A 27,878-nucleotide genomic window follows, 5' to 3' on the forward strand; every position below is an offset into this window, starting at 1 on the left:
AGGACAATTCACATCTCCTCCATACCGTCCTCCTGTGTGGATTCCAGGGGTTAGCTGATAGTTAGTTTCTACTCCAGTTCTGTGGCTTTTGTGCTGACGCTGCCAGTGTTGCTCAGGGCCGGTGGTGAGACTTAGACTTTTTTTTAAGAATGGATTTGAATCTGTGGGACCTCTTCCTGAAGAATGCTGTTGGTGATGGTATGGGTGGAAAAGGAGCATTGTTATTTGTAGAACATGGATGTAGTGGGACTCCAGGAGATGTTCTGAAAAGGGGGAATCTTAGATTGAAAAGTTAAGCCCTGGGGAAGACCCAAGGCAGAAGGGAGAGAGAATTGATGGCTTTGGGGTGGTATGTGTTTTTTAGCAGGAAGCAGAAGATTCTTCAAACACAACTATGATGGAGGGTTTTGAGGGAGCAAAAGAACATGGCATGGTGGAATTTGCAGAAGCTGAATCTGGAGCATCCTTGGAAGATGAAACCAGGCCTGGGGGCTACCACTGCAGCCAGTGTGACCGGGTTTTGATGTCTATGCAGGGTCTGCGATCTCATGAGAGAAGTCATTTGGCTCTGGCCATGTTTACCCGTGAAGACAAGTACAGCTGCCAGTATTGCTCCTTTGTCTCTGCTTTCAGGCACAAGTAAGTTTTTTGCGACAGAAGTACAAACTGGTGAGACTGCTTTCCTGTGTGGTGACATTGACAGGGGCATGGTGCACTTGTCAAATAGATACCTTTCCTGTGTAACAGCTTTTCCTTCCTTTTCTCTAGTGTTCAGTTACTTGTATTCTCCTTCTGAGTCCGCTTACCAATGTCTGAGATTCTTTTCGCATTCTTTAATAAAATGTTCAGTCTCTTTTTTTCCTGTGGGTGAAGAACACACAGAAACAAAAGGGAAATAAAGAAACAGGCCTTCTATGACGTGCTGTCCAATTCATGAAATAAACAGGAGAGAGAAAAGTAAAAATATTCATAAACAGGGAAACTGGGTGTTATCTGTCATAACAGTTTTCAGATTTTTGTTGGGAGTTATTTACAGAGATTATTATTTAGGCTTGGTAATGCTGAGCGGTTTTCAAGAACCAAAATTTCAAAGCAAAATGAAAAAAAAAGCCCTCAGTATTTTTTGTTGTGGCGTGTAAATTGTTCTATGGCAACGTTATCCACTGAAGTACAGGCCTCTGCTCTGAATGACATCCATGACAGATTCCATTTGCTGATGCAACAAATTAGGTGTTAGCAGAAATGAACAAATTGCTCGCAAAACATGTAATAAAGCCTCCCTTAAACCAAGGGGAGAGGTTGCTTTTTAATTGGCCTTTTAAACTTAATCCTTGAAGGCCAGCCTCAAAGAACCGTATTTTGTAGGATTCTACCCGAAATGCTCATGGACAGGCTTGAGAACACATGGATGCATCATCTATACTCCAAGAAGATACCTGCTCACCCAATGAAGAAAGAGAGAGCCATGCTCTGTTCTGTCTGAAATGCATCACCCCCAGCATTAGAAGTCAGGCTTTAGTGTGGCTGCTCTGCCAGCAAATCCATTTCTAGGGAAAGAGCAGGCTACAGGAAAGCATGCTAGGCAGGCAGTACTTCCACCAACACCCCAAGCATGTCCTGGCAGGTTATAACTATAATTGGCTGTACAGCCAGCCTCTGAGAGGTAAGTGGACAGGACAGAGCCATGCCCATACAGAACTGGCAGGCTGGCGTGGGTGGAACGCAGGCTCCCCACTTTAAAAGTACAGTGAGAACCACTGGTTAATGTACTAAAATAATCCTTTCCCTTCACACCTCCGCACCCCCCACCCCGAGCACAACTGTAGCACAGGAATTGCTTGCAGTCATCTGTGGCAAGTGTTATTCTGAGTGAAGGAGTTGCAGGGATTAAATAGGGAGGGTAAAGGGGGAGTTCTGTAAACTTCTGGTTGCTGTGGATACAGGCTGGGGCAGAGATTGTGTGACAATCTACATCATCTCATTAACTTGGGTAAAACAGGTAATTGGGAGAGAGGAAATCCATCCATGCAAGTTAAAGAAAAAAAAATTATTGGAAAAGAATCTCAGAAGTGGGGTTCTATCGTTTGAGTTTAATTATGCTCATTCCTGTGTGGACCAGTCCTATGGATGAACCATCTGTTTTAATTGTTAAGGAGATTTGTTTCCTTAGCAGGTATTTCTGATGGGGGTTTCGTTACATGATATATGGACAAAGCAGGTGCTCAGCATACTGTAGTCTTTTAGCAGATTGGTTGATTTCACTGGAATGGCAGTAATTAGGTTTCACCCTGGGTTACTTGTTGAATTTACAGTAAGATTCTTTTGCTATGAAGTACTCCTGTATATAAAGATGTATTCGTTGCTCAAGTGTTAATTTGAATGTACAGTTTTTTGTACAGAGACTATAGTTTTTTGGACTTGTGGACAGATGTTTTTATAGATGGGCTCTTTTTATGCTGGTACAGGATGAAAAACAGAGCAAGAAGTCCTGCATCGTATGTGAAGATGCTGATGTTTAGTAAGAATTTGCCAGTCTAAATGAAATACAAGCAAATTTGAAAATAAAATGGAAGAAGTTTTGAGGCTGTCTATCCCCCTCACCCCACTTCCCATTATTGTAATGCCTTGCTCCTGTAGACTGGCACTAGGACAAGAGTCAAAGTATAATGTTGACATACCATGAAAAGAGACTTGTTAGGGATATGTCTAGTCCCTGGGGCTTGCCCGTGTGAAATTTTTGGACTCTGCCAGATCAGCTGATCTAGAGCTTCCAAACTCTGGGCTTCATAGTCAAATAATATGATGTTCACCTAGTGCTTCATTATGCTAAATCAAATGTAAATATGGATCGACTGGTTAGAGGAAGAGCTGATAGAAAGAGTCTGCAATTTGAATGGTTGCTTACCCACTTCCTTGCTTTGACTTCCCATGAAGAAGATCCTAGCAGAGATGTTCCTTTTCTTCTTGGACTTTATGAAGTGTCTCCCAAATCTCTCTTTCCTAAACCACCTTTTTTGCTTCTGGAATTCCTTGGTTGGTTCCTACTCAGCCTCCTGGCGTCTTCTCCTGCCGGACAGACTAACTGTCTTTTATTCTCTTTGCCAAAAGAAGGCTTCTTCAATAGTGCAGATTGAAAAATTTCAAAACGTTCCAATTGGAGGGGGAAACGGCAAACTTTTCACAAAGACTCATGCTGAAACGAAAATAGTGGTTGGGCATTCTTTTAACCAGAGCTGTTCCACAACGCTTGTCCTGTAAAACTCCGGATAAAACTGATTAAAACCAGATTTTGCCCAATTGTCCTGTTTAAGTGGCTTTCACCCTGCATAACGTTGGGCTCAGTTCTCCCACCCTTCCTCATGCTAGATATTACCTTGCGTTAGAAATTGTCTCAATGGATGAAGGTACTACCCAGCATGAAGAATGGTAGCAGAATTTGGCCCAGTAGGTATTCAGCCTGGCATGTGAAGTAGTCTCTGAAGTTATTTAATTTTATTTTGTTTCCTTTTTCTGCCTCTGCCTTGCCAAGTTTGGATCGACATATGCAGACTCACCACGGACACCATAAACCGTTCCGTTGCAAACTCTGCCCGTTCAAGTCCTCCTATAATAGCCGTCTGAAAACTCATATACTCAAAGCTCATGCTGGTAAGTATCTTATCAATTTTACAACGCAGCAGCTGTAACAAATGTCTTACTCCCTTCCTTGGTCAGTGCAACTGTTTCCAGTTATATTTTTCACGGCCAGTTTTGTTTGGGATTTTCAAAGGTGGTTCAACATTGGCCTAGCTCTCTGCTTCTGTTAAATTGACTGCTGACGTTAACTGTAGCAGAATCAGGATTTGGCCAATGCTGAGCATTTCTGCAAGTCCTACCCTTTTGCTTCGAGAAGTGTGCTCTGCCATTCAGCTTCTCGTAATAGTGGCCAGGCAAGTTTGATAGTCCCGTGCTGATGATGTGCTGTTCTGGTGTATGTTTATATCTTAAATGACTCCTGAAGTGAGCTGGGGTTTGCATTTTGCATGGTTGTGGGTTGGCTTCAGTGTACAAACATGCATGGCAGGCCCTGGGCTTACACCTCTCAATAGATGGCTGGGCACTGTGAATTAATTTTAATCTTTCTGGTCTCTTGCTGTTTGGTATTATGAGATTCCTTGTTACAGAATCCTATTTTAGGCAGGTGTAGTCCCAGTAAGTGTTCATCCATGTAGGTTCCAGTGTGCTTTTTGTTGGCCATGCATTTAAAAGTAGTCTCTTGTGCTGTTGTATGATTAGGCTCTTTTGTATGGTTGAGCTGTTTTGCATTTCCTGTTTTGAGCTCATTAAATTTTGTTTCAAAGCCAGTTAGGGAGCCATATTGATTCAAGATTCTCTTCCCATATAAATACTTGATTTTGCTATATCTAGGTGCTCCTGAAAGCGTGTCTGCTCTGAGAAACACCTTATGGGGCCTGAGCCTCACATTATGCAGTACTTTTTGGAATTCTGTGGTCACTTTCTGGAGCATAGATAATGCTTTGCATAATAGGATTTCCAGAGTTTCAAAGTCTAGTTCTGCCTTGACCATTATCTATCAAATAGACATATTCATGAGACAGAGTAATTGCTAGCAATTTTTTTCTTCCAGTCTAAGCATAGGTCTGTTGTGTTTTTTTCAGGTCTCTGGACGTAAAGTCCACTGAGTAATCACTCTCCAGGAAAGTTACTCACAACGCCTGTGAGCTTGAGTCTGTCATGATCTTAGTCTATAATCTCAAAAGTTTCCAGTTTGAGCACCTCCTTGACAACTTATATTTTAAAAAATTTCCAGAATTTTTTCTTTTCCTCATCAGACCAGTACTATTCTGTACAAAATTTGGGATGAATTTGCCTAGTTAGGTTAGTCTGCTCCTTATTCTGGGCTCATCTGTACAATTGCCTTCATCTTTCAGGCTCTGGTCAAACCCCACGTGTCATGGAATATGTACCTTACATTCACTCCTATATGGTATTTGTTCCTGTTCAACACAATGTTCTCTCTTTGTCATGTCACGCGGTGCCTCTTTGTTGTACAATCATAACCCATTACTTCCTCCTCCCTGCCATCAACAGTCTAAATAATCAGGACTCAGGATGCTTTGGTACATCTCAGGATCTGAGACAGTCCCAAAGGGATATTATATAAAGTGGGGGGGGAGGGAGGCGGGAGGGTGCATATTGGCAAAATGGGGGATTGAAAAATAGACCTTTGAAGGTTTTCTGTTATCAGAGCTTCTAAAATTCTGGTGTTTCATCCAACATGGAAGGTTTTAAAGTTCCAGGCACAATCATCTCAGCTGTTTTCATTGAGTAGTATTTATGTGTGATAACCTTATTGAAATCTTCTTGATCCATAACAGATCTTCACTTGTTTGAGTTTGTTATGATGACCCTACTGTTAGTAAAGTGAGTCAGTACCTGTGTGTATTCAGTGACATCTCATTTTGCCAAATTGTGAAGCTCATGTTTCTGCTCACTATATTCTGGACAGCATGCTGGTGTCTATGTCAATGGGATGCATTAAGTCCTTAATGCCTCCTGTCCCATGAAGCAACCCATCATATTCTGCAAGAATAATATTTTCATATTATCTGAAAATGTGTTCTACACCTTTATTAAATCAGCGTTTGCAGATGGAACCCCTGTGGGTATTCTTGTTTCGCTGTTTCATGCTCCGAGCAGTCTGTCCTCCTTCAAATATACCAGCATGATCTTATTTTGTGTCTTAAGCTAAAGAAGCTTAGTTGTTGCTTTTAATTTTAGCATGGAGTGTTTGCAAACCTTTCTGTATATGCCTGCTGTGACAATGTTGTGCTGAGGTCCAGCATATATGTTTTAAATTCTGTATTTGTTTATTTCTGTTTGTCACAAACCCAATCTGCACCAAAACCTTTGCAAAAAGGATCCGCCCTCCCTCCTTCCCACCTCTTTGGCAAAAGAAGTGTTTCTGCATCTCCATTATCAAAGCTTTGTCCTCCAGTTAATGTTCATAAATATTTTACCCTTATTTTTGTTTTGCTTTTTGTGGTTTGTGCATACCCCGTGCTTACTCAGTGTGCAACTTTGTTCTCCCTTCCAGATAAGGGTGGTATGTGCATGCATAACACCACAACCCTTGTGTTGGACAACTTCTGCTTTGTGTTCCAATTGCCTCCGCACTTAACTGCAAACAAATCTGGTCTCTGCAATTTGTTTATCTTTGTATTCTCTCTTTATGGCTTGGAATGTACTTAGAATTACAAGCACTTCTGTTCATTCACTTCTGTTCTTTCACTTCATAATGCTTTCCATAATGCAGTTTTCGCTAGCCTTACAAATATCCCCTTCTCCTAGCTCTGTCGTTTCTATTTCTTGTAATAACCATATCTTGATCTGGTTATCATGCACACCACAAATAATTCACGTGACATAGCTTTGTTACGTGATGGCCAATGATCTTGCCTGGCAGCTGGTTTCATGTAAAAAAAAATTTACCTTTTCCAAATTGCCTGGATCTCCGTATTCATGAAGACTTTGAAGGATTTGGCTAGCATCTTGAAATACCTTTCATGCTCCTTCTGTAAGGCTTCTGGACCTGCCACATGTAATGGTATGAAGGATTTCACCCTTTTCAATTACTGTGAAAGGCCTCTTGCTTCCAAGAACATTTGGAAGCCCTGTAGCCACATCTTTCAGCTTAAGGGATTCATTTCATCAAAGACCAAGACCATGCCACAAAACTGTGGTGCACAGGAGTGCTGATATGAAACTGGAATTTATTTACTGGCTTCTTCTCGTGTGACAAAGGGCCAGGGTTACAGAAGGGCAATATGGCAGGTGTCCTGATCTATAGACTCTCGTTACTGACTGTTCCAACAGGAAAACTCAACAGCTGGTTTTCTTTGGAATCAGTCTTGCACCAGAGGAGTCAATGGGAGTTTTGCCATTGAGTTCAGTAGGAGAAGGATGGGACCCCATTGTTTCTTTTGTGAGCTGATGACTTGCCTGTATTTCGCTCACCCAGGTGAACATGCCTACAAATGCTCCTCCTGCTCATTTTCCACCATGACAATCAGCCAGCTGAAAGAGCACTCCTTGAAAGTGCATGGGAAAGCACTGACACTACCAAGACCCCGCATTGTCAGCCTTGTAGCTTCACTCGCCCAACACGCCTCCAAGAACCACACTCCTGCTGAAGAAGTGGAGGACTCTAATGGTAAGAGGTGCTTCAGAGCAAGAACCTAACTATCTAAAGTGCTGTTGATGCACACACACAAATATATATTAAGGCAACAGCCTGCCCGAGCAGTGGGGTTCTTTGGTCATTTCATAAAGGAAAATCTGAAGTTGCTTCTAAAATGAGAATAAATTTTAATTGAAACTTCAGTATACAATTTGCAGAAGAATCTCACAGATTCATGCTCCTCTAACTTATCCAGCCCATAACTAGTACTCTGAGTTCATCAGGGTGTCTTCGCTTCTCAGCAAAGTCTTATGGGGAGATTTTTAGACACACATTTAAATTCTCAACTCCCACTGAAAATCAGTGGGGACAGTGTATCTCACTCCTTTTCTGTGCCACTGAAAAGGGTTTTAGAGAAGTCCCATTATTAAGACTTAAATACTATAGTTCTTATTTATGGGCTATCTGTATTTCCCCTCTCTTCATGCGAAGTATGAAATGCATAGAAAAAAGTCCAGAATATTGGCTGTGTGACGATGGGTGAGTGAAGTCAAAAGAGTGTTCTTTTCCCATCGTGTCTTAAGGCCACTGCAAGAGCAGCATGCTTCTGAGGGAGTCTGGGGTTTTAGGTTAGTTGTGGGTGAATACAGCAGGTGCAGAAGTTGATTATGGATTTTCTGTGTGACACAGGGAGCTAGTACTACTGTAGGATCAAGTTCCACATCTTGAATCCCCAGGCTGTCTGGGGGGTTGGTTCTTAGGCAAGAAGCTATTATAGTTCCTGAGTGAGCCATATTGACAAGGAGAAAGCATGCACAAAGAGCTGGGCACAAGTCCCAGCTCACTGTAGATCTTCCAAGGTCGTTTGCCATTTCCTCAGAACAGATTTTCCAAGGAAAAGTTAGACATATTTTTCCAGAAATGCCTCAGAATGTTCTATTTGTTGTGGTGGTGATGTTGAAACCAAGTTTCATTTCTAACCACATAAGCTACATCTACACCAGAAGCACCTGTCTACAGAAATTACTGTTGGAAGAGATGTTCCAACAAAGCTTCTGTCAGCAGATTGCATCTACGCATAAAAACAGATCGATGTTTTGATCTGCTCTGTTGACAAAAAAGCCCCCCCTCCCCCACCCGAGTGTCCACGTGGCTTTTTTGTTGACACTTCCTGTGTAGATGCTCCATGAGATTTGCTGACAAAATACCAGTTTTGGCTACAAAACTCTCTAGTGTAGACATAGCCTCAGTGTTTTTGGGAAAATGGGTAGAGTGGAAAAGACTGAAAGAAGAGTAAGCCCCAAAAGACTAAAATGGAAACAACATTTTTAAAGATATGAACAACACAAAAATGACCCAGAAAGGCTGTTTTTCTTTCATTTCTTTTTTCAAAACCACCTTTTCAAGGAGACAATTTTGGTGTGATCTCTTTGGAGGCCTTCCTTTCATAGGATGGTGTTTGGAACAAAGCAGTGAATACCTACGAACTGAGCCAATACTTACCTACTAATACCATTTTTACTAATATCAAGCTAGCTGAATGAGTTATGTATATGTGGTGTGCATTATATTGCTTTTAAAAAATACTTCTCTAACTTCAGATTCCAAAATTGAGTCATTCTCAATGGTTATACCAGTCCTAGCTGGGTTCTACTTACAACGAAGGTATCAAGATAATAAGAAGCAATTGCTATGGGCTGTGGAATGATGATGCATTTGCTTTCCATTGCTCACACCCAGAACTTGAAGTCATGATTACAGGAGCTGGGCATGATTGCCATTATTTTCTGCAGCCTGTTTGTTTTCAATAGCATAGCTTTTTATTTTTAAAGAGGCATACAGGTTGAACCTCTCTCATCCTGGCACCCTTGGGACCTAACCGGATGAGAGAATTTGCTGGACATAATAGGTCCGTATTGTCTAGCAGTGTTATCAACCCTTCCACTGCTTACTGGGCTCTTAGAAGACATTTAGATTAAATTACAGCTAAATAACAACACACAACACTGAGAGCCAGGACTGGTGGCTGTACAGAAACTTCATGGGACTGCGGGAAACTTGGCCACATGCACGATAAATGGTTGTCCGGTTAACTAAACTTGTGCTGGATTAAAGGAGTTTGTCGGATGAGAGAGTTTCAGGTCAGAGAACTTCAACCTGGACATATTTTTTAAAGTGGTCTGGTTAAAAATTTTAGATGCACTGAAACATACCCATCAGCAGAGGAGGTCTTTGTTAACCAGTCTACTTAGTATTGCAACCAGAGGCCAAGCCAGAATTTGTCCCAAATAGCTAGGTCGTCTTTAAACTAGATTAATAGTTAAATGACTTTGGAAATAATAAAAGCCACCCGCAGCCATTTAGAAGAGAATGGGGAAAGTTAACAATCACATCTAAACACTCTGTGTTGTTTGGGAAAGGAATAACACACTTTAAATAGCAACGAAGGGTCCTGTGGCACCTTATAGACTAACAGAAAAGTTTTGAGCATGAGCTTTCGTGAGCACAGACTCACTTCTTCAGATGCTGGTCTTGGAAATCTGCAGGGCCAGGTATAAATAAGCCAGAGCAAGGGTGGGGATAACAAGGTTGGCTCAGTCAGCTAGGGTGAGGCTTACTACCAGCAGTTGATCTGGAGGTGTGAACACCAAGGGAGGGGAAGCTGCTTCTGTATTTAGCCAGCCATTCGCAGTCTTTGTTTAAGCCAGAGCTGAGGGCGTCGAATTTGCAGAAGAATTGTAGCTCAGAAATTTCTCTTTGGAGTCTTGTCCTGAAATTTCTTTGCTGTAGGATAGCTACTTTTAAGTCTGCTGCTGTGTGGCCTGGGAGATTGAAGTGCTCTCCTATGGGTTTTTGTATATTGCCATTTCTGATATCTGATTTGTGTGCATTCATTCTTTTACATAGAGACTGTCCAGTTTGTCTGATGCATATAGCAGAGGGGCATTGCTGGCACACGATGGCATAAATTATATTAGTAGATGTGCAGCTGAATGAACCCACGATGGTGTGGCTGATCTGGTTAGGTCCTGTAATGGTGTTGCTGGTGTGGATATGTGGGCAGAGCTGGCAACGAGGTTTGTTGTATGGATGGGTCCCTGAGTTAGAGTGATTGTGGTCCAGTGTATAGTTGCTGGTTAGGATTTGCTTCAGGTTGGCAGGTTGTCTGTGGGCAAGGACCGGTCTGCCTCCCAAGGCCTGTGAAAGTGGGGGATCATTGTCCAGGATGGGTTGTAAATCCCTGATGATGCACTGTAGAGGTTTTAGCTGAGGACTGTAGGTGATGGCTAGTGGTGTTCTGTTGGTTTCTCTCTTGGGCTTGTCCTGTAGTAAGAGGCTTCGTGGCACACGTCTGGCTCTGTTCATCTGTTTTTTTCACTTCCTCAGATGGGTATTGCAGTTTCAAGAATGCTTGGTAGAGATCCTGTAGGTGTTTGTCTCTGTCGGAGGGGTTGGAGCAAATGCGATTATATCTTAGTGCTTGGCTGTAGACAATGGATCGTGTGGTGTGTCTGGGATGGAAGCTGGAGGCATGAAGGTAGGCGTAGCAGTCAGTAGGTTTATGGTACAGGGTGGTATTGATGTGGCCATCGTGTATTAGCACTGTGGTGTCCAGGAGGTGGATCTCCTGTGTGACACACCACACAATCCATTGTCTACAGCCAAGCACTAAGATATAACCTCATTTGCTCCAACCCCTCCGACAGAGACAAACACGTACAGGATCTCTACCAAGCATTCTTGAAACTGCAGTACCCACCTGAGGAAGTGAAAAAACAGATCAACAGAGCCACACGTGTGCCACGAAGCCTCTTACTACAGGACAAGCCCAAGAGAGAAACCAACAGAACACCACTAGCCATCACCTACAGTCCTCAGCTAAAACCTCTACAGCGCATCATCAGGGATTTACAACCCATCCTGGACAATGATCCCCCCACTTTCACAGGCCTTGGGAGGCAGACCGGTCCTTGCCCACAGACAACCTGCCAACCTGAAGCAAATCCTAACCAGCAACTATACACCGGACCACAGTCACTCTAACTCAGGGACCCATCTATACAACAAACCTCGTTGCCAGCTCTGCCCACATATCTACACCAGCAACACCATTACAGGACCTAACCAGATCAGCCACACCATCGTGGGCTCATTCAGCTGCACATCTACCAATATAATTTATGCCATCATGTGCCAGCAATGCCCCTCTGCTATATGCATCGGACAAACTGGACAGTCTCTATGTAAAAGAATAAATGCACACAAATCAGATATCAGAAATGGCAATATACAAAAACCCGTAGGAGAGCACTTCAATCTCCCAGGCCACACAGCAGCAGACTTAAAAGTAGCTATCCTACAGCAAAGAAATTTCAGGACAAGACTCCAAAGAGAAATTTCTGAGCTACAATTCATCTGCAAATCCGACGCCCTCAGCTCTGGCTTAAACAAAGACTGCGAATGGCTGGCTAAATACAGAAGCAGCTTCCCCTCCCTTGGTATTCACACCTCCAGATCAACTGCTGGTAGTAAGCCTCACCCTTGCTGACTGAGCCAACCTTGTTATCCCCACCCTTGCTCTGGCTTATTTATACCTGGCCCTGCAGATTTCTAAGACCAGCATCTGAAGAAGTGAGTCTGTGCTCACGAAAGCTCATGCTCAAAACTTTTCTGTTAGTCTATAAGGTGCCACAGCACCCTTCGTTGCTGTTACAGATCCAGACTAACACGGCTACCCCTCTGATACTTGACACTTTAAATAATGTCTTGACATTGAGGAGTTGCTTTCTGACTAAATTTGTGATCACTAGCTTTTGACATGGTTCATTTTGGATGTTCATAAGGGGCTGAATAGAGTACCATGTAACTCAAATCTGTTAGCTGCAGGTGATACCTGGAATAGATCAACAATTGGTCAGAATAATGGAAGGCAGGCCATACATGGGAAGGTGCTATTATGTCCCACTGGCGGAAGTATTAAGTGGGGGTTGCACAATGCCCAGTTGTTGGACCACTGCTGTTCTAACATATATAAATAGTCTTCACCCAGGCTGGCTATAATCTAGCTGATTTGTTGATGACACAGAATTGGACCACGGTGAGGATAAGAGGTACAAGCAGAGTCTGTATCAAATAAACTTGGATTTGTTTCATGAATCAGTGGCTATGTGGCAGCAAAGTATAATTTAAAGCTTATAAATCAGGTCCAGCTAATATGCAAATACATTGAAATGAATGGGGCAGAGTTAGGACAGGATGGCTTGAAAGAGGTTTAGGAGTGGGAGTGGAAAACATGGAATCTGTAAGAATAAATTGAAGAAAGGGGGCAGAGGAACACACAACTAAAATAGCTAATTCACATTTGATGCAGCCTTGCTGGAATAAAATGGTTCCATGACAAGTGCCCAGTAAGAATTTTGCCTCCAGGTCAGGCAAAATTTGTTTCCCAAGGCACCACTTTTAAAAGTCCCGAGAAACACATTTAGGCTGGTTGTTGCATTACGAGATGTGAAGGGATTTAAATCCATATCACTCGATTGTTCTAGCTTTGTTTTGAGAGCAGTGAGCACAACTTTTGGGTTATAGTATAGGTCCTGGAGATGGAAGTGAAAGTTTCACTTAGAATAAAAAGTAGGTTTCTAAGTCACTTTCCGTGGTCTGGTCCTTGTTGGCTGTATTGTCAATAAAAAGAAGAAACACTCTAGGGTTGATACTTAATGGTGCAGGTAGGGCTGCCAGACTTCCAGGATTGGCCAGGAGTTGTTAGGAATCTGCATCAATTTCCTGGTGACTATTGAAAGCAAGATTTTAATAGGGTATTTTAAGAAAATGAGATTACATCACGCTGGTGGGATTAAAATCTCACAGAATAGCTTCAGTCAGAGTTGACAACCTAGGTCCGGGTCATCAGTAAGCTGTTGTTTTGGAGGTCTGTGGTGAAATGAACTAATGGATTGTGTTGGCAGTTTGCCTAAGGCCTGAACAGGTATAGAGCCTGAAGTGCCTTCTCAGTTCCTAGAGGTGTAGGCCCTGTGGGTCAGAATGAAGTCTTATTAGTGAGACAATGTGATACTCTGATCCTATTTGTTCTATGCCTGGTTTGTGCAAGGGGAACTTCTACATGTCAGCAATATTTCTGGTATAGAAGGTGACAGTTGTCATGATCTCAGATGTTCCTGACACGGGAGTCGGTATATTCCGTGAGCACCAATTTCTTCATTTTCCCTAGACTATTTATTTATTTGTAAATTTTAACAGATTTACTCATATTTGTCATGTAAATAGCAGAGATGAAACAATAACCATTACAACACAGAACTTTTGTTTAGAGAAACATAGTACAGTAGTATTATCATCAGAGCTCTGGGTTTAACAGGGTTTTACCAGGTTAATGAGGGTCTTTACACCACCCACAAGATGTCAGTAATTTTATTAAATTGAGGGACATCGCTGAATACACACAGTGACCAAATGAAGCATGCCTGTCTATTAAAAAATAAAACTGGACAGGAATAGGAACCTCCAAATTCTTTTAAAAACAAAAATGAAAGGCGCGTGTAAATATTTTAAGTAGTATGCAGTCTTGTGTATAGCATAATCACATGTAATATGTTGTTTTACACAGTAATAATCCAGACAAAGGGCCAAATCCATGGCTATAATGCTACTGAGCTTCATTGGAGCCATGCAGCTTTACTCCTTTCCTTCTGATTGTTTTAAATTAGACAGTCAGGTCTTGTCTGGACTTGAGGAATGGATAGTGACTGGCAAGCTTGTGAAATCATAACATCATGAGAACAAGACTCAAAGTATTTGAGAGTTTGTTTTTGTGTTTTGTCAGACTGTTCAGAACTCCATTTGGGCAGGTTTCTGCACACCTCTATTTCACTTCCACATCTATGGAGCAGTTTGAAGAGAGAATGTCTTTGTCTCTGTCTCCAGTAAGGCAACCCACATTGGTGTATTACACAAGCACAGACTTGTAACAAAGGACTTGTCTTCTTTTACTGAGAGATTGATGTTCTGGGGATTGATCTGCCAGAGTTTGATTTAGCAGGTCTAGTAAAGACCTGCCAAATGGACGGCTTTGTCCCCCCATCAACCCTGGTAGTCCACCAGGTCATGAAGCGGATGGGAAGTTGACAGGAGAGTTTCTTCCATCAACCTCCTGCGGTGAGGATGCCACAGAAATTTGACCTAAGGTACATTGAGTCCAGCTATGCTATTCTCCTAGCTGGAGTTGCATATATTGGGTCAACTTTCTCTGGAAGTGTAGATTTAGTCATAGACATGCCACTCTGGTGTGGTTTTACCTTCGTGACCTTAATCCAGTAATACACACAAGTAAGATATGCTGGGGTACCTGTTAGAGTACAAATTTCCTTACTGTAGGCAAGGCCAGTGTTGTAGATTAATTATCCCTTCTTTCAGAGTAAGCCACACTGCATATGCTCTGAGATCTTCCAAGAAAACCAGGGAAAGCTAGATTGGACTTTCCAGGTAGAGACCATACCATAACCTACCCCATCCCTTTAAAAATGGAAAGAGGCTCACATCTTTCACATTGCCAGCCGGTAGTTACACTAGGCCAATGATTAAGTGTTTGCAAGGCTGAGCCTTAAGATCTGAGATGCTTTATTGCTTTCCAAGGGAAGCTTCTGAGACCCATAAATGTGGAATTTAATTTCAGGACAGTCCAGTTAAAAGCTGGAATGTCTTCCATGCATGGTCCAGTTCTAGACACACACATTTAGAAGCTGAAGGACCATGTTGTTTCATTGGAAGAAAGACAAAGCAGCACATGAGTGGGACCTATAACATATAAAGCACAGAAAATTGCCCAACAGCTTAATAAATGGGTTGGCATTTTTATTATTACCTCCACACACATTGTAGTTACAAGTAGAGTCATCACAGATGCTCACCCTTGCTCGCTTTGAGTGGTACTTATTTTTCGGAGTAGCGCTGTTGATTTTTTTGGTGGGATTGCAGAGGAAAGTACTAGTCTGTATGAATAAGTTTCTCAGAATCTGGAATTGTATAAATAGCCCAAACCATAGCTAATGCAATAATGTATAATGCACATATTTGACCCACCTCATTAGGAATATCTGATCAAGGAAGCTACACCAAGAATGATGTGGGCTGTATGTTATAAACCATTCAGCTCTGGGAAGAGTAGCTTCTAATGTCTTGTGCAGTCACCGCAGAGCAAGAGTCTTTGCTTTTAGGTGTTAACCAGGTATACCCTTTGGAAAGCAATACAATACTCTTTACGCATGCTCCTGCAACTGAGTGGCCATCCCCTTAGCTCCATGTGTGCCAAGAAAAATATTTGTCAGTCATAAATACAGGCTTACATTACAGAACACACGTAGAGTCAGCAATGTTCAAAACAGAAGCTTTTTTGAGTTTTGCTTTATGTTAGGCATCAGTATGTCCGTCCCTTCCCCATCCCCTCCACCCTTTTTTTAAGCTGCAACTCAAAATACACCTATTTACCCTAGTGTCCAAAATCAAAGCAGATGCAAGGAAAATGAAATTCACTAAACAGCAGTATTTTAACTCAGTCATTGCCCAAAGCACCAAAGACCATGTATTCTAGGTCTTCCTGACCTTTATCTCTAAATCCATTACTCATAAAGCCAGCCCTTTAATTTTCACCTTATTTTTATTTTATTTGCTAGCAGCAGCTAGTGTTTTACAATGTCACACAATCTTTTTTCCATAAGGATTCCATACTCAAAGTCTGTTACATTATTAAGTTTCAGAAGATTGATATCAGGGGATGTTTCATAGGAACATTGCTGATGTGGGAACAGGGAAGTATCCTTTTTGCTGCACAGGCCTCATGGTTTTTTTAAACAAACCCTTTGAAGCTGGAACTCCTTTATTTGGCTTCTGTTTGATTGAGAAGGCAGAGAAGCAGCGAGGACAAAAGTGCAAGTTCAAACAAAGCCTAAGTTGCAAGGCTTAAGTTGGATGTGCAACTGCACAGAAGAACTTTGGTGATTGGCTAACGTTGAGATGAACACGCGATGAAAACAAGTGGCTTTCTCCCTGTGCACACCCACAGTCACACTGGATAACATTTTATCAGCACACTGGATAACTTTTACTTTTTTAGTTGTATATTTGTGCTGATTTCAGTGAAGGTGCAAGTCAGAACAATTACTATCCTGGCAACATGAAGGACCATCAGTTGTTCCCAACTTAGGTTCAAGAAAGTTCTCAAGTATCCTGAACTCTTTCATATCCAGCATTCTATCATCTGGAACCCCCAAATAACCAACATTTTAACCATAAGTAAATGTTAGTTACGTTTTCCATGAGTACAGTATAGTGAAAGTAAATACAAATAAATACAGCAAGTACAGTATAAGGTTACAGCATACAATACTACTGTTGTTGGTAAATAACATACTCTGCACATATTTTTGTTTGTTTCTTAATATCTCATTCTGATGTTCTTTTAGTGTTATGCATTGCTAGGTGTTCCCCTCTATTGTCCAGGATATTTAATTATCAAGCAACCTCCCAGTCCCGGGGCTGCCGGATATGAAAGAGTTTACTGTATGTCCTTAACTGTACAGACACACAGTGGGCATACTGAATTCTCGGAAAGTACTTAAAGAGCGTGAAGTTAAGCATATGCGTAATTCTTTGGTCAGGTCTTTAAGTTTGCTGCTTCAGTGTTTGGCATTTTTCCATGTAAGGTATCGCACTTTTGATTTTGATTAACGCTTTCCTAAATTTTATCCTTTATTTAGAATAGAGGAACTTAAGACAGCAAATACATTTTGACAATGTTATATAGATTTGTAAGGTACACAAGAGGGTAGCCTTTCTCAGGGGACAAAGACCAACAAACAGCTGTTGAAAGAACACATCTTAATCACCTTTCAGAGTGCAAGAGTGAAAGAAGATGCTAAAGGGAAAAAATAGTAAAAAAAAAAAAAAAAAAAAAAAAATTTGGAGGATGACAGTGATTACTTAAAAATAAAACGCTTTGCTTTCACTGTCGCTCCAACCAACCTGAAAATAGCGAAGGCACGGTTTGCAGAATCATGATGCATTGGTCTAACTTTATTCCCATTGAAGTTAATAGGAGTTTGCTCTGAGGAGCTGCCACCACTCTCTGTCCTTCCTGTGTTTTATGGTGGCCCAACAACCAGTAAAAGTGCTACTAGCACGAGAATGCCAGTTAGTTCGAAGCATTTGTATCTCTGCTTGACAGATGCCACAGGGGAAAGAGTGATTCCAGTATGTCACTCCTCTGTTAAGGCTATGGTTGCTGACTTTGTAATATTTAAAAACCTCCTTGTCTCTTCCCTTCTGAGGCCCCACCTCTGCCCCGCCTTTTACCCTGAAGCCCTACGCTCATTTTATCCTCTTTTCCCCCTCCACCTCTCATTGCTCATGTTTTCCCCCTTTCTGATTTGCTCTCTTAGGTTTGGGTGGGACTCACCCTGGAGCTGGTGTGCAGAGTTGTATTCTCCCGAAATGGGTCCAGCAGAGTAGAGACTGACGTGTGATGAGCCAGTGCCTCCTTGCCTGAATTTACCAGACTTAGTGTCTGGTCATTAGGTTTGACTGAACATTGTTTTCAGGTCTTCTTTTCACCTGGACTTTCAAATTGAAAACTAGACACCTGGGAAACCTAGTAACATTCTTAATTACTACAGGTTGCACCTCTCTAGTCCAGCAACCTCAGGACCTGAGCAGTGCAAAAAAGAGAATGTGCCAGACCATGGAAGGGCAGTATTGTCTAGCACATTAGAATGCTTGCCGGGCTCTAAGAAGATGTTTAGTGATAAATTGCAGCTAAATAACAGCACAGAACACTGAGCACCAGGACTGGTGGCTGTAAACATGCTTTATGGGACCATGGAAACTTGTCCATACCCATTCATCCGGCTAACTAAAATCATGCTGGATTATGGATGAGAGAGTTCTGGATCAGAGAGGTTCAGTGTGTAGCACCTTCCATCAGAGGACCTCAAAGGGGGGTCGGTTTTATGTTCATTTGGTGTATGAAGATGTAGGTTCATGGAAATTAATATCAACATTTTCATGCCTGGGTGCTTGAAGTTTGGTATCTACTTACTTACTTAGGCATCTGAATATATAGTTTTGATTCTTTAAGTGCCAGCTGGACTTTAGCACTGAGATGTGGCACTCGTGTTTGTAAATATTGACCAATGTGTCTTGACTAAAGTTGCATAGAAAATCATGGCAAAGTGTAGAATAGAACCTGCATCTCCAAATGCTCAGTCATTTAACCTTGCGTGGGGATCGAGATGTAGATAGCAAGATCTAGTGGTCAGAGATGAATAGTAACAGAGAGAGAGCCATCAGAGGTGGAGTTGGAGGCTAGGAACCAAAGCCAGAGAGGGCCATGGTCAGCATTTCTGCTCACGACTGAGCTGGAATCAGTGTCAGGGTAAGAACTTGAGTTGGAGTCAGAGAGCCGTGCCAAGGGTCGACTCAGAGTCAGGAACCTGGGAGCAGTACCTGGGGTCAAGCCAGAGTTATAGTTCAAGTACAGCACCAGGTTCACTCGGTTGCTCAGACAACTTCCTGATTCCCTTCCTGGTTTAAATAATGCCATCAGGCCAATCAGAGGGGCTGGGCATGATGTCACTTAGTGGAACTGGATGTCTGCTCCAATCAGGAGCTTCACAGGTCAAGTTTCTGGTGGGCCAGAGTTCCACCAGTCCCTTCCTGTGCTGGTTCTAGAGATCCGTCAGGTGGCAGTCCTGGTCTTGGCACTCTTTGGGGACCCGTGGGCCAAGATTCAAGACCAGTGATCCATTGCACCTTGCCAAGGTGCCCATATTAATTTTGATATTCTTCAGAGCAAGTTTAGTCCTAGAACAGCAGTTGCCAAACTGAATTCGCCCAGGTATCCATTTAATCCAGTGAAAGAGGCTTCAGAGGAAGGTGCAAGAAACTATGTAATTAAATATATGAGGCTCAGTTACTGCAGTGTGTGTGTGTGTGTGTGTGTGTGTGTGTGTGTGTGTACACATAAGTCAAATTCCGCATGAGCTGGGACTGGATGGGGGGAGCCTTTGGGTCCCCTGGTCCTGGCTGTCTGCTCCCATGAGTGGCGGGGAGCCCAGAGCCAGGCCCAGAAGCACTGGTAGTTTACTGGCTCCTGGAGTGGTAAGCAACTGGGAGCCAGGCTCAGCAGTGCTGGTCACTTTCCTGGCTCCCACAAGAAATGCATAAGTCGAAAACGTGTAAGTTGGGGGTCTACTGTGCATATACTTTTCCATTTGCACACACAAGCATGTTCACACACCCCGAGCAGTGCAGGCACATTTAAACAGTTAAGCTACATCTACACAGAGGGTTTTTCCAACAAAACAGGGATTTTGCTGACGAAACCCGCAGAGCATCCACACTAAAAATGCGTTCTGTCAACATGTTGTCGATAGAGCTCTGCATTTTTGTTGACAGCCTTCTGCCTCTCCTCCATGAGGCAGAACGCCTTTCTCGACAGAATCTGTCCAAAAAAAAAGAAACCCACGTGGACGCTCTGGGGGGCCCTCTGTCTACAGATAGGGCTTCTGGGACACCTGGCAGCCTTGTCTGCTGTGTTCTGTCCAGAGAGGGCCAAGCAGTCCGGCCACTCTCTGTCGACAGAGGAGATCACTTTTTCAATCCGCTTTTGTGAGTGGACCACTCTGTCGACAGAAGTTTTGGTGGAAGAAATCTCCGACAGTGGCTTCTGTTGACCGGTCACTGTAGTGTAGACGTAGCCTTAGTGTTTGATGATCATGGTAATTAAACAGGAAAGAAATCACAGAGCAGAATAAAAGAAGTCTGAGATGGTTACAAGTTCATAAAGTGCGCCACAGTCGGAATGAAGAATAAATGCTAAATGGAAAATCTACATAAATTAAGAAGCTAACTATTATTAGTCATGCCTAACTCTTAATGTTAAATCTGTATCTGAGTAGCTCTCGCTAGTATTTAACCTCTCTGCTTTGCTTTTCCACCTGGTCCATAATGGCACAATTCATCTTTTGTGTAACTTCATTTACCACGCTACAGCTGCACTATGAATGAAACTGCACAAGAGAGTACAACTAAATGGACAACTTTTATTTTAAAATCTTTTGCAATAGCGTGGGTCCTGAGATCTGACATTTGAAATACAAATACGTTTTGTTTGTATCAAAGTCCTGCCCTATGTTTAGACTAAAGACTTTTATCACTAGAATAGCAAACTGTGTAACTCTAGGGTTGAAACCAGACCTGTGTTATTGAACTGTTCAGCTAGTACATCCAGGTGGCAGCATACTTCCAGCCTACTGCAGTGCTCATGCTTTGAACAGCAGTCTCTGACTGATGCTGCACACTCAGACAGGTAATCCAGATATGTAAAGCTATTCAGCAGGCATCACAATGAGGAAAATCCCAATGAAGAAAACACCCTTGACCACAGAATTCCTCTCAGGCCTGAAAAACGTACAGAGAAGGGAGCATGTTGCGGAAAAGTAATTGGTGTTTGCAAGAATGGAATTGTGCTTGGCATGCACTAGTGATAAACACATTTTTTGAGGAAAAGTTGACGCTAGAAACAGAACCAAGAAAGCAGCTTTGAAGAGAGTAGGGGTAAAGGAGCAAGAGCACTGATGGCCAAAGACTGACTGGATACACAGAATAGTGTCCTTTCCTACCTTGAAGTGATCGTTCCAGCTCAGCAGTTCGGTAGAACAGCATCGCTCAGGCTGCTGGCCACGTTGTGCCGACTGTGTGGATAAATAGAGGCCTTGAATGCCAATGCTAATAGAAATTCCTGGCAGTACAGGACACTTCAAGATGTGAGGGGGCAGGAAGCTCATTGGTTGGTCCTCTCCCTGCAGATAAAAATAATATGGTACAACTTCTTTCTCCAATTCCTTTTCTCTCTTCTGAAATATATATAATTCCTATTGCTTTTTCTTGTAATTGATTACATAGTGTATTATTACTACTGTACACCTGATCCTGTGCCCAGCAGAAAATCAATTGGAGAACTCCCGTAGACTTCAGTGGGGAGCAGTCTGCATCCCTTGCTGTGTAAAATAATTTCACTTTCTCAATTTCACCTTCTCGATTCCTTTTGTTGTTTTCCTCTCCATGCTTGTACTTTCTAAGTGATTTTAACACCAGCACAAAGAGTTTTCAACTTAAACTCCCTTTCCGTTGTAGTCAGAATCACAAGAACATCTAACTCAAAGAGGGGGGAAAAAAGAGAATAAAAGCTACAAAGGAACATGGATCTAGTTTCTCCAGCTTTTTTATTAGAACAACTAAGTTTCTATAGTATGTGTATCATTCTGATTGTCCTCTGTTGTACCTTCCATACACCTATAATACTCTTTTTAACATTAAAAAAGAAATGGCCAGAAATAATCAAAGCCTCACAGATGAGCTCTCGATACACAGTGCTGGCATAACTTCCTCCAGTGTACATTCAGTAGTCCCTTTCTTTAATGCCTCCTCAAACAGGAGTTGTTCCTCTCTGCTGTGTAAAGTAGTGTGTGTCGGGCTTTTGTTTTCATTCCCTCAGATCTTTCTCTGGCTCCTTCCTTGGCAGTGCCTAAAGATGGAGGGCCTGATCCTTACTTACCCCATGGCTACCTCGTGTTGTTGTGACAAAGGAGACCCTTTGTATAGATGAGAATTAAGCCCTGAGAGTTCAATTTAAAAATAAATAAATAGAATCTGATTCCTACTAAATTTCCCGGCACGCTTGGTATTTTCACAAGCACATTTCCACTCTGTGTTGAATCCTTCTCGGTCTTGTCACCCTCCTTCTCCTTCCCCGCTGTTTCATCTTCACGCTCTTTCACCCTCCCACAAATTCCTGTTTCGGGTCAGTTGTGTGTGAACAAACGTATGGCATCTTCGTGATCTTTGCAGAATGCTACTTCCCCACCTTCCCACGTTTCTTGCTGCTGCTGCTGCTGCCGCATGAGTGGGATATCCTCTCGACACTGCCTGAGCAGGTACTTGGGAGTCCCGTTTTGTGTTTCAGTGGCATTCCTATTTCCTAATTGTATGGATTTATGTTTCCTAATTGTATGGATTTATTTGAAAATCCCACCTTGACTGGCGTTAACTTGTTCAGTGTGTGGTTTCTTGGGCACAGGAGAAACCATTTGCCTGTGTGGTTTTTTCCTGCCGTGTGTGTGTGTGTGTGTGTGTGTGTGTGTGTGTGTGTGTGTGTGTCACTCTTTATTTTAGTCTTCCCTTTGTGAATCTGTTCAGAGTAAATCAAATAACATTCTAAGGATTTCTGTGTTAGTCTTTCTCATATGCCCCCAATTCTGAAGTTTCTATTCCAGTTCTGTATTGACTTGGATCTTTTCATGGTATTCCATTTTTGGCCAAAGAAGCTTTTAAATAACTGTTGATACATCCCAATCACTCACACTTTCTTTGTTCTAAATTCTGGAGCTGGATAAGAGCTCCTCCACCTTCCGATTTCTTATTTGGTTTCATTCCTCACCCCTGCACGAGAAGATGGTCGGTGACTTCGTAGTTTCTGTGATGGTGTGACTTTTACAGGGAAGGAATGGCTTCATTTTTTTTATCCATCTTTGGACAATAATCTATCCCTCCTTATGGCTTAGAAGCTACTGTAAGTACTCATGTTCCTCATGTACTCCAATATTGTGTCTCTTATGCAATGTACTCTCCATTTCCGGCCCCAATTTTGCAAGCACTGAAGCACACGCAGGCCTGCAGACGGGGGACAAAGAGGGAGTTGGCAGCGGCAAAGGGGGCAGTTTACCCCTGGCCTTGGCCTTTCAGAGGGGCCGCTGTTGCCAAAGTAGGAGTGACAATGCCTGGAGTTTCTGGCCCCTTTGAACTGCTGCAGCAACGCAGCTCCTGCTGCATGCGGCTTGGAGGATTGCGGGGGGCAGGAGGTGGCGACCAGCACTGTGATCACAGCAGTGCCGAGGCCTGAGTGCCTCAGGCCCTGCCCCTTGTCACAGAGCCATGCCCCCCTCCCATCTTGCTCCAGAGCCTGCGGCACCTCTCAGCAGCGCTGAGCACATGTTCAAAGCTAGCTGTATAGCCCCATGGACTTCAGTGTCTCAAAGACTGAGGCACTCGTTTGAATTTTTTTTGTGGTTTCAGTGTCATTGTATAATTTTCCTACTGCTTCTCTGTGCCTGGTAGTTAAACGCTTGCATTTGTATCTGCCTAAACGGGTGGTTGCTCTGATGGCTTTGTGTTGATTGACAGATCTTATATGCTCGGCTTTTTTGTGTGGGATTTCAACTCCATTGTCTTGGAGTCTCAAATTCATAGCCTGGGATGGAAAACTAAATTTATTTTTCTTTCCTCCAAATAAAAACAAACGAACGAACAATTCTTGAGCACAATGGCACGCTCCAATGAATTTGCTCAAGACTACTCCATTATGTGCTACTGCAGAGAAGCAAGGCACGGTGGGCTGGGAGGGCAGTGGAGTGGGGCAAAGCAGCCTGTTGGGCCACTCCCGGCTCCCATCACCTGCCCAATGAGTGGTGGAGGAGAGGTGACCCTTGCTGCCACCGGGCCAAGCCCTGGTAACTCCCTGGGACGCATTGGTTGGGGGTGGGACCAGAGCAAGACCGTGCCTTGGAGAAGGGGTGGAGCCTGTGAGAGGGTTGCCCCATGCCTTACACCTCCTGCCTTGGGGGTTGATTTATGCCACATCTTGCACCTGGGACATTGGCTGCAGTTGCCTCAGGCTACATGCCCTGTGCCCCGCCTCAGGCAGGCACTACCTACAGCTCCCCATGGCTGCAGTTTGCCATTCCTGGCCAATAGGAGCTGCAGGCAGCGGTGGCCGAGCCTGTGCTGCTTCCCACACCTCCCATTGGCCGGGAGGAGTGAACCGCGGCCAATGGCATCTGTGCACGGCAGTACCTGTTGGCACTCAGGTAAATCCGGGATCTGGTGGCCAACTAGGGGCTAACCCTGTTGATCCGTGTCTGGGCTGCTCATTGCCCACTCCTGCCTTATACCACAGTTTTTAACAAACTTTGGAAACGGTTAGTGCCCTTGTCTGGCTGTACATATCAGGAATGGGACCACAGCAGCCAGCCATGTGTTGCCATGTCTAGTGTAAAAAATAGTCATGTGACTGGGTAGAGAAGGGCTGTTGTTCTTCTGTGTTACTAGATCCTCCTAACTGGAGTGGCCATTGTTACTCCTTCCCTTCTGTCTAGCAGAGCACCCTGTGTTCACTGGCTAAAGTGTTGCTGAAATGCTCTGTGTCCATATTCTCCAGGCTCTTAAGGTCAGATTTTGAAAAGTGCCTGAGTCCCATTGTTTAGGCTCCCAAAAGGCTTAGATGTTTTTGAGCATTTTATCCTTTGCCCGTTACTGAGTCGTCATTATGAGAGTACCCCAGATTTTCCCAGAATGCAATGGTTAGACTAGGTGCATCCACATCTATCACAAGAATAGTTAAGACAAGTTGGTGTGGATTATCTTCACAAAAATTCTTCCCCATCCCACCTCGCAGTTCGTACTGCATATAATTAGTTCAGGTGAGTCTCCTTAAGCTCTGATGCTAGGACAGGAAGCATTAGACTTAAATTGGAGGTTTAGATTGGACATTGGGAAACATTTCCCAACTTTCCAGGTGGTTAAACACTGGACTAAATTGCCTGGGAGAGTTGTGGAATTTGCTTAATTGGAAATGTGTAAGAGCAGGTTAGACAAACATCTGTCTGGGATGATCTAGATGGTGCTTGGTCCTGCTGGGAGGGCAGGGGGCTGGACTTGATGACCTCTCAAAGTTCCTTCCAGTTCTAGTATTCTCTGATTCTATGATCACTTCGCCATATGGTTATAAGCACATAGTTTCCCTGTAGATGGAATTTTCATAAGCAATCTGTGCTTACCTAGCTGCTCCCTTCAAAGTCAGTAGCGTAAAGGTCACTGATTTCATTAGCTATGTCTACATGTGTATGCTACATTGAAATAAGCTATTTCGATTAATAGCGTCTACACGTCCTCCAGGGCTGGTGCCGTCGATGTTCAACGTCGACGTTGGGCAGCACTACATCGAAGTAGGTGCTGCAGGGGAGAGCCTATACGCCGAAGCGGCCCACATCGAAATAAGGGTGCCAGGAACAGCTGCAGACAGGGTCATAGAGCGGACTAGCACTTCCCGGGCAACAGCAAGCCCCACCCCCTTAAAGGGCCTCTCCCAGACACACTTGCAGTAAACAGCACAAGATCCACAGAGCCGACAACTGGTTGCAGACCCTGTGGATGCAGCATGGATCCCCAGCTGCAGCAGCAGCAGCCAGAAGCCCTGGGCTAAGGGCTGCTGCACACGGTGACCATAGAGCCCCGCGGGGGCTGGAGAGAGCATCTCTCAACCCCTCAGCTGATGGCCGCCATGACGGACCCCGCTATTTTGATGTTGCAGGACGCGGATCGTCTACACATGCCCTACTTCGACGTTCAACGTCAAAGTAGGGCACTATTCCCATCTCCTGTTGGGGATAGCGACTTCGACATCTCGCCGCCTTACGTCGATTTCAACTTCGAAATAGCGCTCGCCACGTGTAGACATGGCGGGTGCTATTTTGAAATTGGCACGGCTACTTCGAAGTAGCCGGCTCGTGTAGACGCAGCTATTGAGAGCAGAATTAGGCCAGCGGTGATCACTTCTGAATAGTGCATCCCCTCCTATTGTGTAGGCAGGAGTTTAGTTGTCTGCTAGTCCTATAGCAATATCTTACAGGTTACATTTCAAGTCACCATATTTTCTCCTGTATCCACTGTTCTTCCAAGTTTCAGATACTACCCAAATTTCCTTTGTTGATGTGTATACTGCTGTCCTTTCTAAGGGTGAACATTCTGTGTTTTATCACACTTAGTAAACTTTCGGAGTGGTATAGTATGCCATATGTAAAAATCATTAGTAAAAACAAATCTTTTGGTATTTGTTTTAATATTTGACTGTTTTGACCCAGTTGATCTGTTGCTTCCTAATCCGATTTTGGTGTGTTTCTTATATCTGTATATAGCAATATCCCATTTTTTTCTTTGTTATGTTAGCCATTCTCGTGTTCTGAATGTGTTCTTAAAGGATTGTTAGTTTTTCTTACCCCGTTCTGAGTCCTGGTTCTTGGCTGTTTTTTCCTTTTTATGAATCTCTTTTGGCTTTCTGCATTCCACTATTTTCTATTTTCCATTATTTTCTAATAATATTTTCATTATTTTCTAACTGCTCCCTGTCTGCTGAATGTCTGTCGTCGTCTTTTTTCTGTGCTTTGATTCAACCTTGAAATACTGTAACTGTGTTTCCTTGCTTTCTTCAAAGCTTGCTTGCGGGACCCTCATTCTACTGTGGACCTAGACTGCAAATGCCTTTTGAGAGCTTGCCCATCTGGGTTCAGTAAAAGACTGGGATGTAATTTCTACAGGTTGAACCTCTCTCGTCTGGCAACATCCATAATCCAGCATGGGCCACCCCTTATAATGGGTGTGGCGGTGTTTCCCAGGGTCCCATAAAGTTTGTTTAAAGCCAGCAGTCTTGGTTCTCTGTGTTCTGTGCTGTTATTTAGCTCTAATTTACCCCTAAATGTCTCAAGAGCACCGTAAACAATGGAAGTGTTGGTAATGTGCTAGACAATGTTGACCTCCCATGTTTGGACAAATTTTCTCGTTTAGTACTGGTCAGGTCCTGAGAGTGCTGGATTGCAGAAGTTCAGCCTGTATCATGTACTGTCAAAACTGCCTTTTTTCCTTATATCCAGATCTCTTTCCCTTGTCTCATTATTAATTAGCATTTATATTGTGGTAGTGCTTGGAGGACTCAATCATGTTGGGACTCTTTAGTGCTAGCTGCTGTATGAACACTAGAGAAACACATTCCTTACCCCAAGTGTAACTCCAGGTGCTTCTAGACATGCCCTGTCTAAAAGCCCTTATTTCAGTTGCATGGGAGTTAAACAGGTGCTTTAATACTTTCCTGAACAGGGATGGGATTCATTACTCACGTATTCATTTTTTGCGGAGTTGTGGGTATCTGCTCCCCTTTATACTGAATTGCTCAGCGTAAAGAATGTAACAAGTCTTTATTGCATGATGTCTTCTTTTCTGTTTACCCATAACTTGACTTCTACTTATGCACATTCCTTGCCGTACCACACACTAAGGCAGTGGTTCTCAGCTTTTTTGGTACGTGGCCCACTCCACCCAATGAACACCTTTCCGTGGACCACCACCCATGATGGCAAAATGCATTTACTTATTTCTAAATACCTTAAATAGTGAATTATTCATATTAGTTTTCTGTAGCATAAAAACGTAGATACATAGCTATGAAACATGGGAGGGGCACAGGGCTGGAGAGCCAGGGTAGGCTCCCCACCGTGGAGGGAAGGGGAGGGGAGAAGGAACGCACGGCCCACCTGCAAGATGGCAGTGGACCACTAGTGGTCCACAGACCATGTTTTGAGAACCCCTGCACTAAGGGCTTGATCCAAAGCCCACAGAAGCCAATTGTGAGTCTTTCCATTGGGCTTTTGGATCCCATGGCTTGATCTAGAGCAGTGGTGTTCAACCTGTTGTCCATGGACCCTCAGGGATGTGCAGACCTTCTAAGGAGTCCACAAAACATTGTCGGAACCATACGACAGTGGTTTCAACTTGTGATCCGTGGAGCTCAGACTATATTTAA

General features: G+C 43.3%; 1 protein-coding gene across 6 annotated transcripts in view; it reads left to right on the forward strand.

Annotated features, from left to right (window-relative positions):
• The window catches only part of ZNF462 (zinc finger protein 462), a 113,313-nt gene that overhangs the window by 57,045 nt on the left and 28,390 nt on the right, over nucleotides 1-27,878 (forward strand). For 3 of the 6 annotated variants that reach the window (XM_074994627.1, XM_074994628.1, XM_074994626.1), the window contains exons 5-7: nucleotides 365-639; nucleotides 3,530-3,648; nucleotides 7,022-7,213. In XM_074994627.1, the coding sequence (XP_074850728.1) occupies nucleotides 365-639; nucleotides 3,530-3,648; nucleotides 7,022-7,213 (586 nt within the window). The remainder of the gene's footprint in view (nucleotides 1-364; nucleotides 640-3,529; nucleotides 3,649-7,021; nucleotides 7,214-27,878) is intronic. The other 3 variants (XM_074994625.1, XM_074994629.1, XM_074994630.1) reach the window with 3 other exon arrangements.

Source organism: Carettochelys insculpta, chromosome 5 (genome assembly GCF_033958435.1).
Source record: "Carettochelys insculpta isolate YL-2023 chromosome 5, ASM3395843v1, whole genome shotgun sequence".
In the NCBI taxonomy this organism is placed as follows: Eukaryota; Metazoa; Chordata; order Testudines; family Carettochelyidae; genus Carettochelys; species Carettochelys insculpta.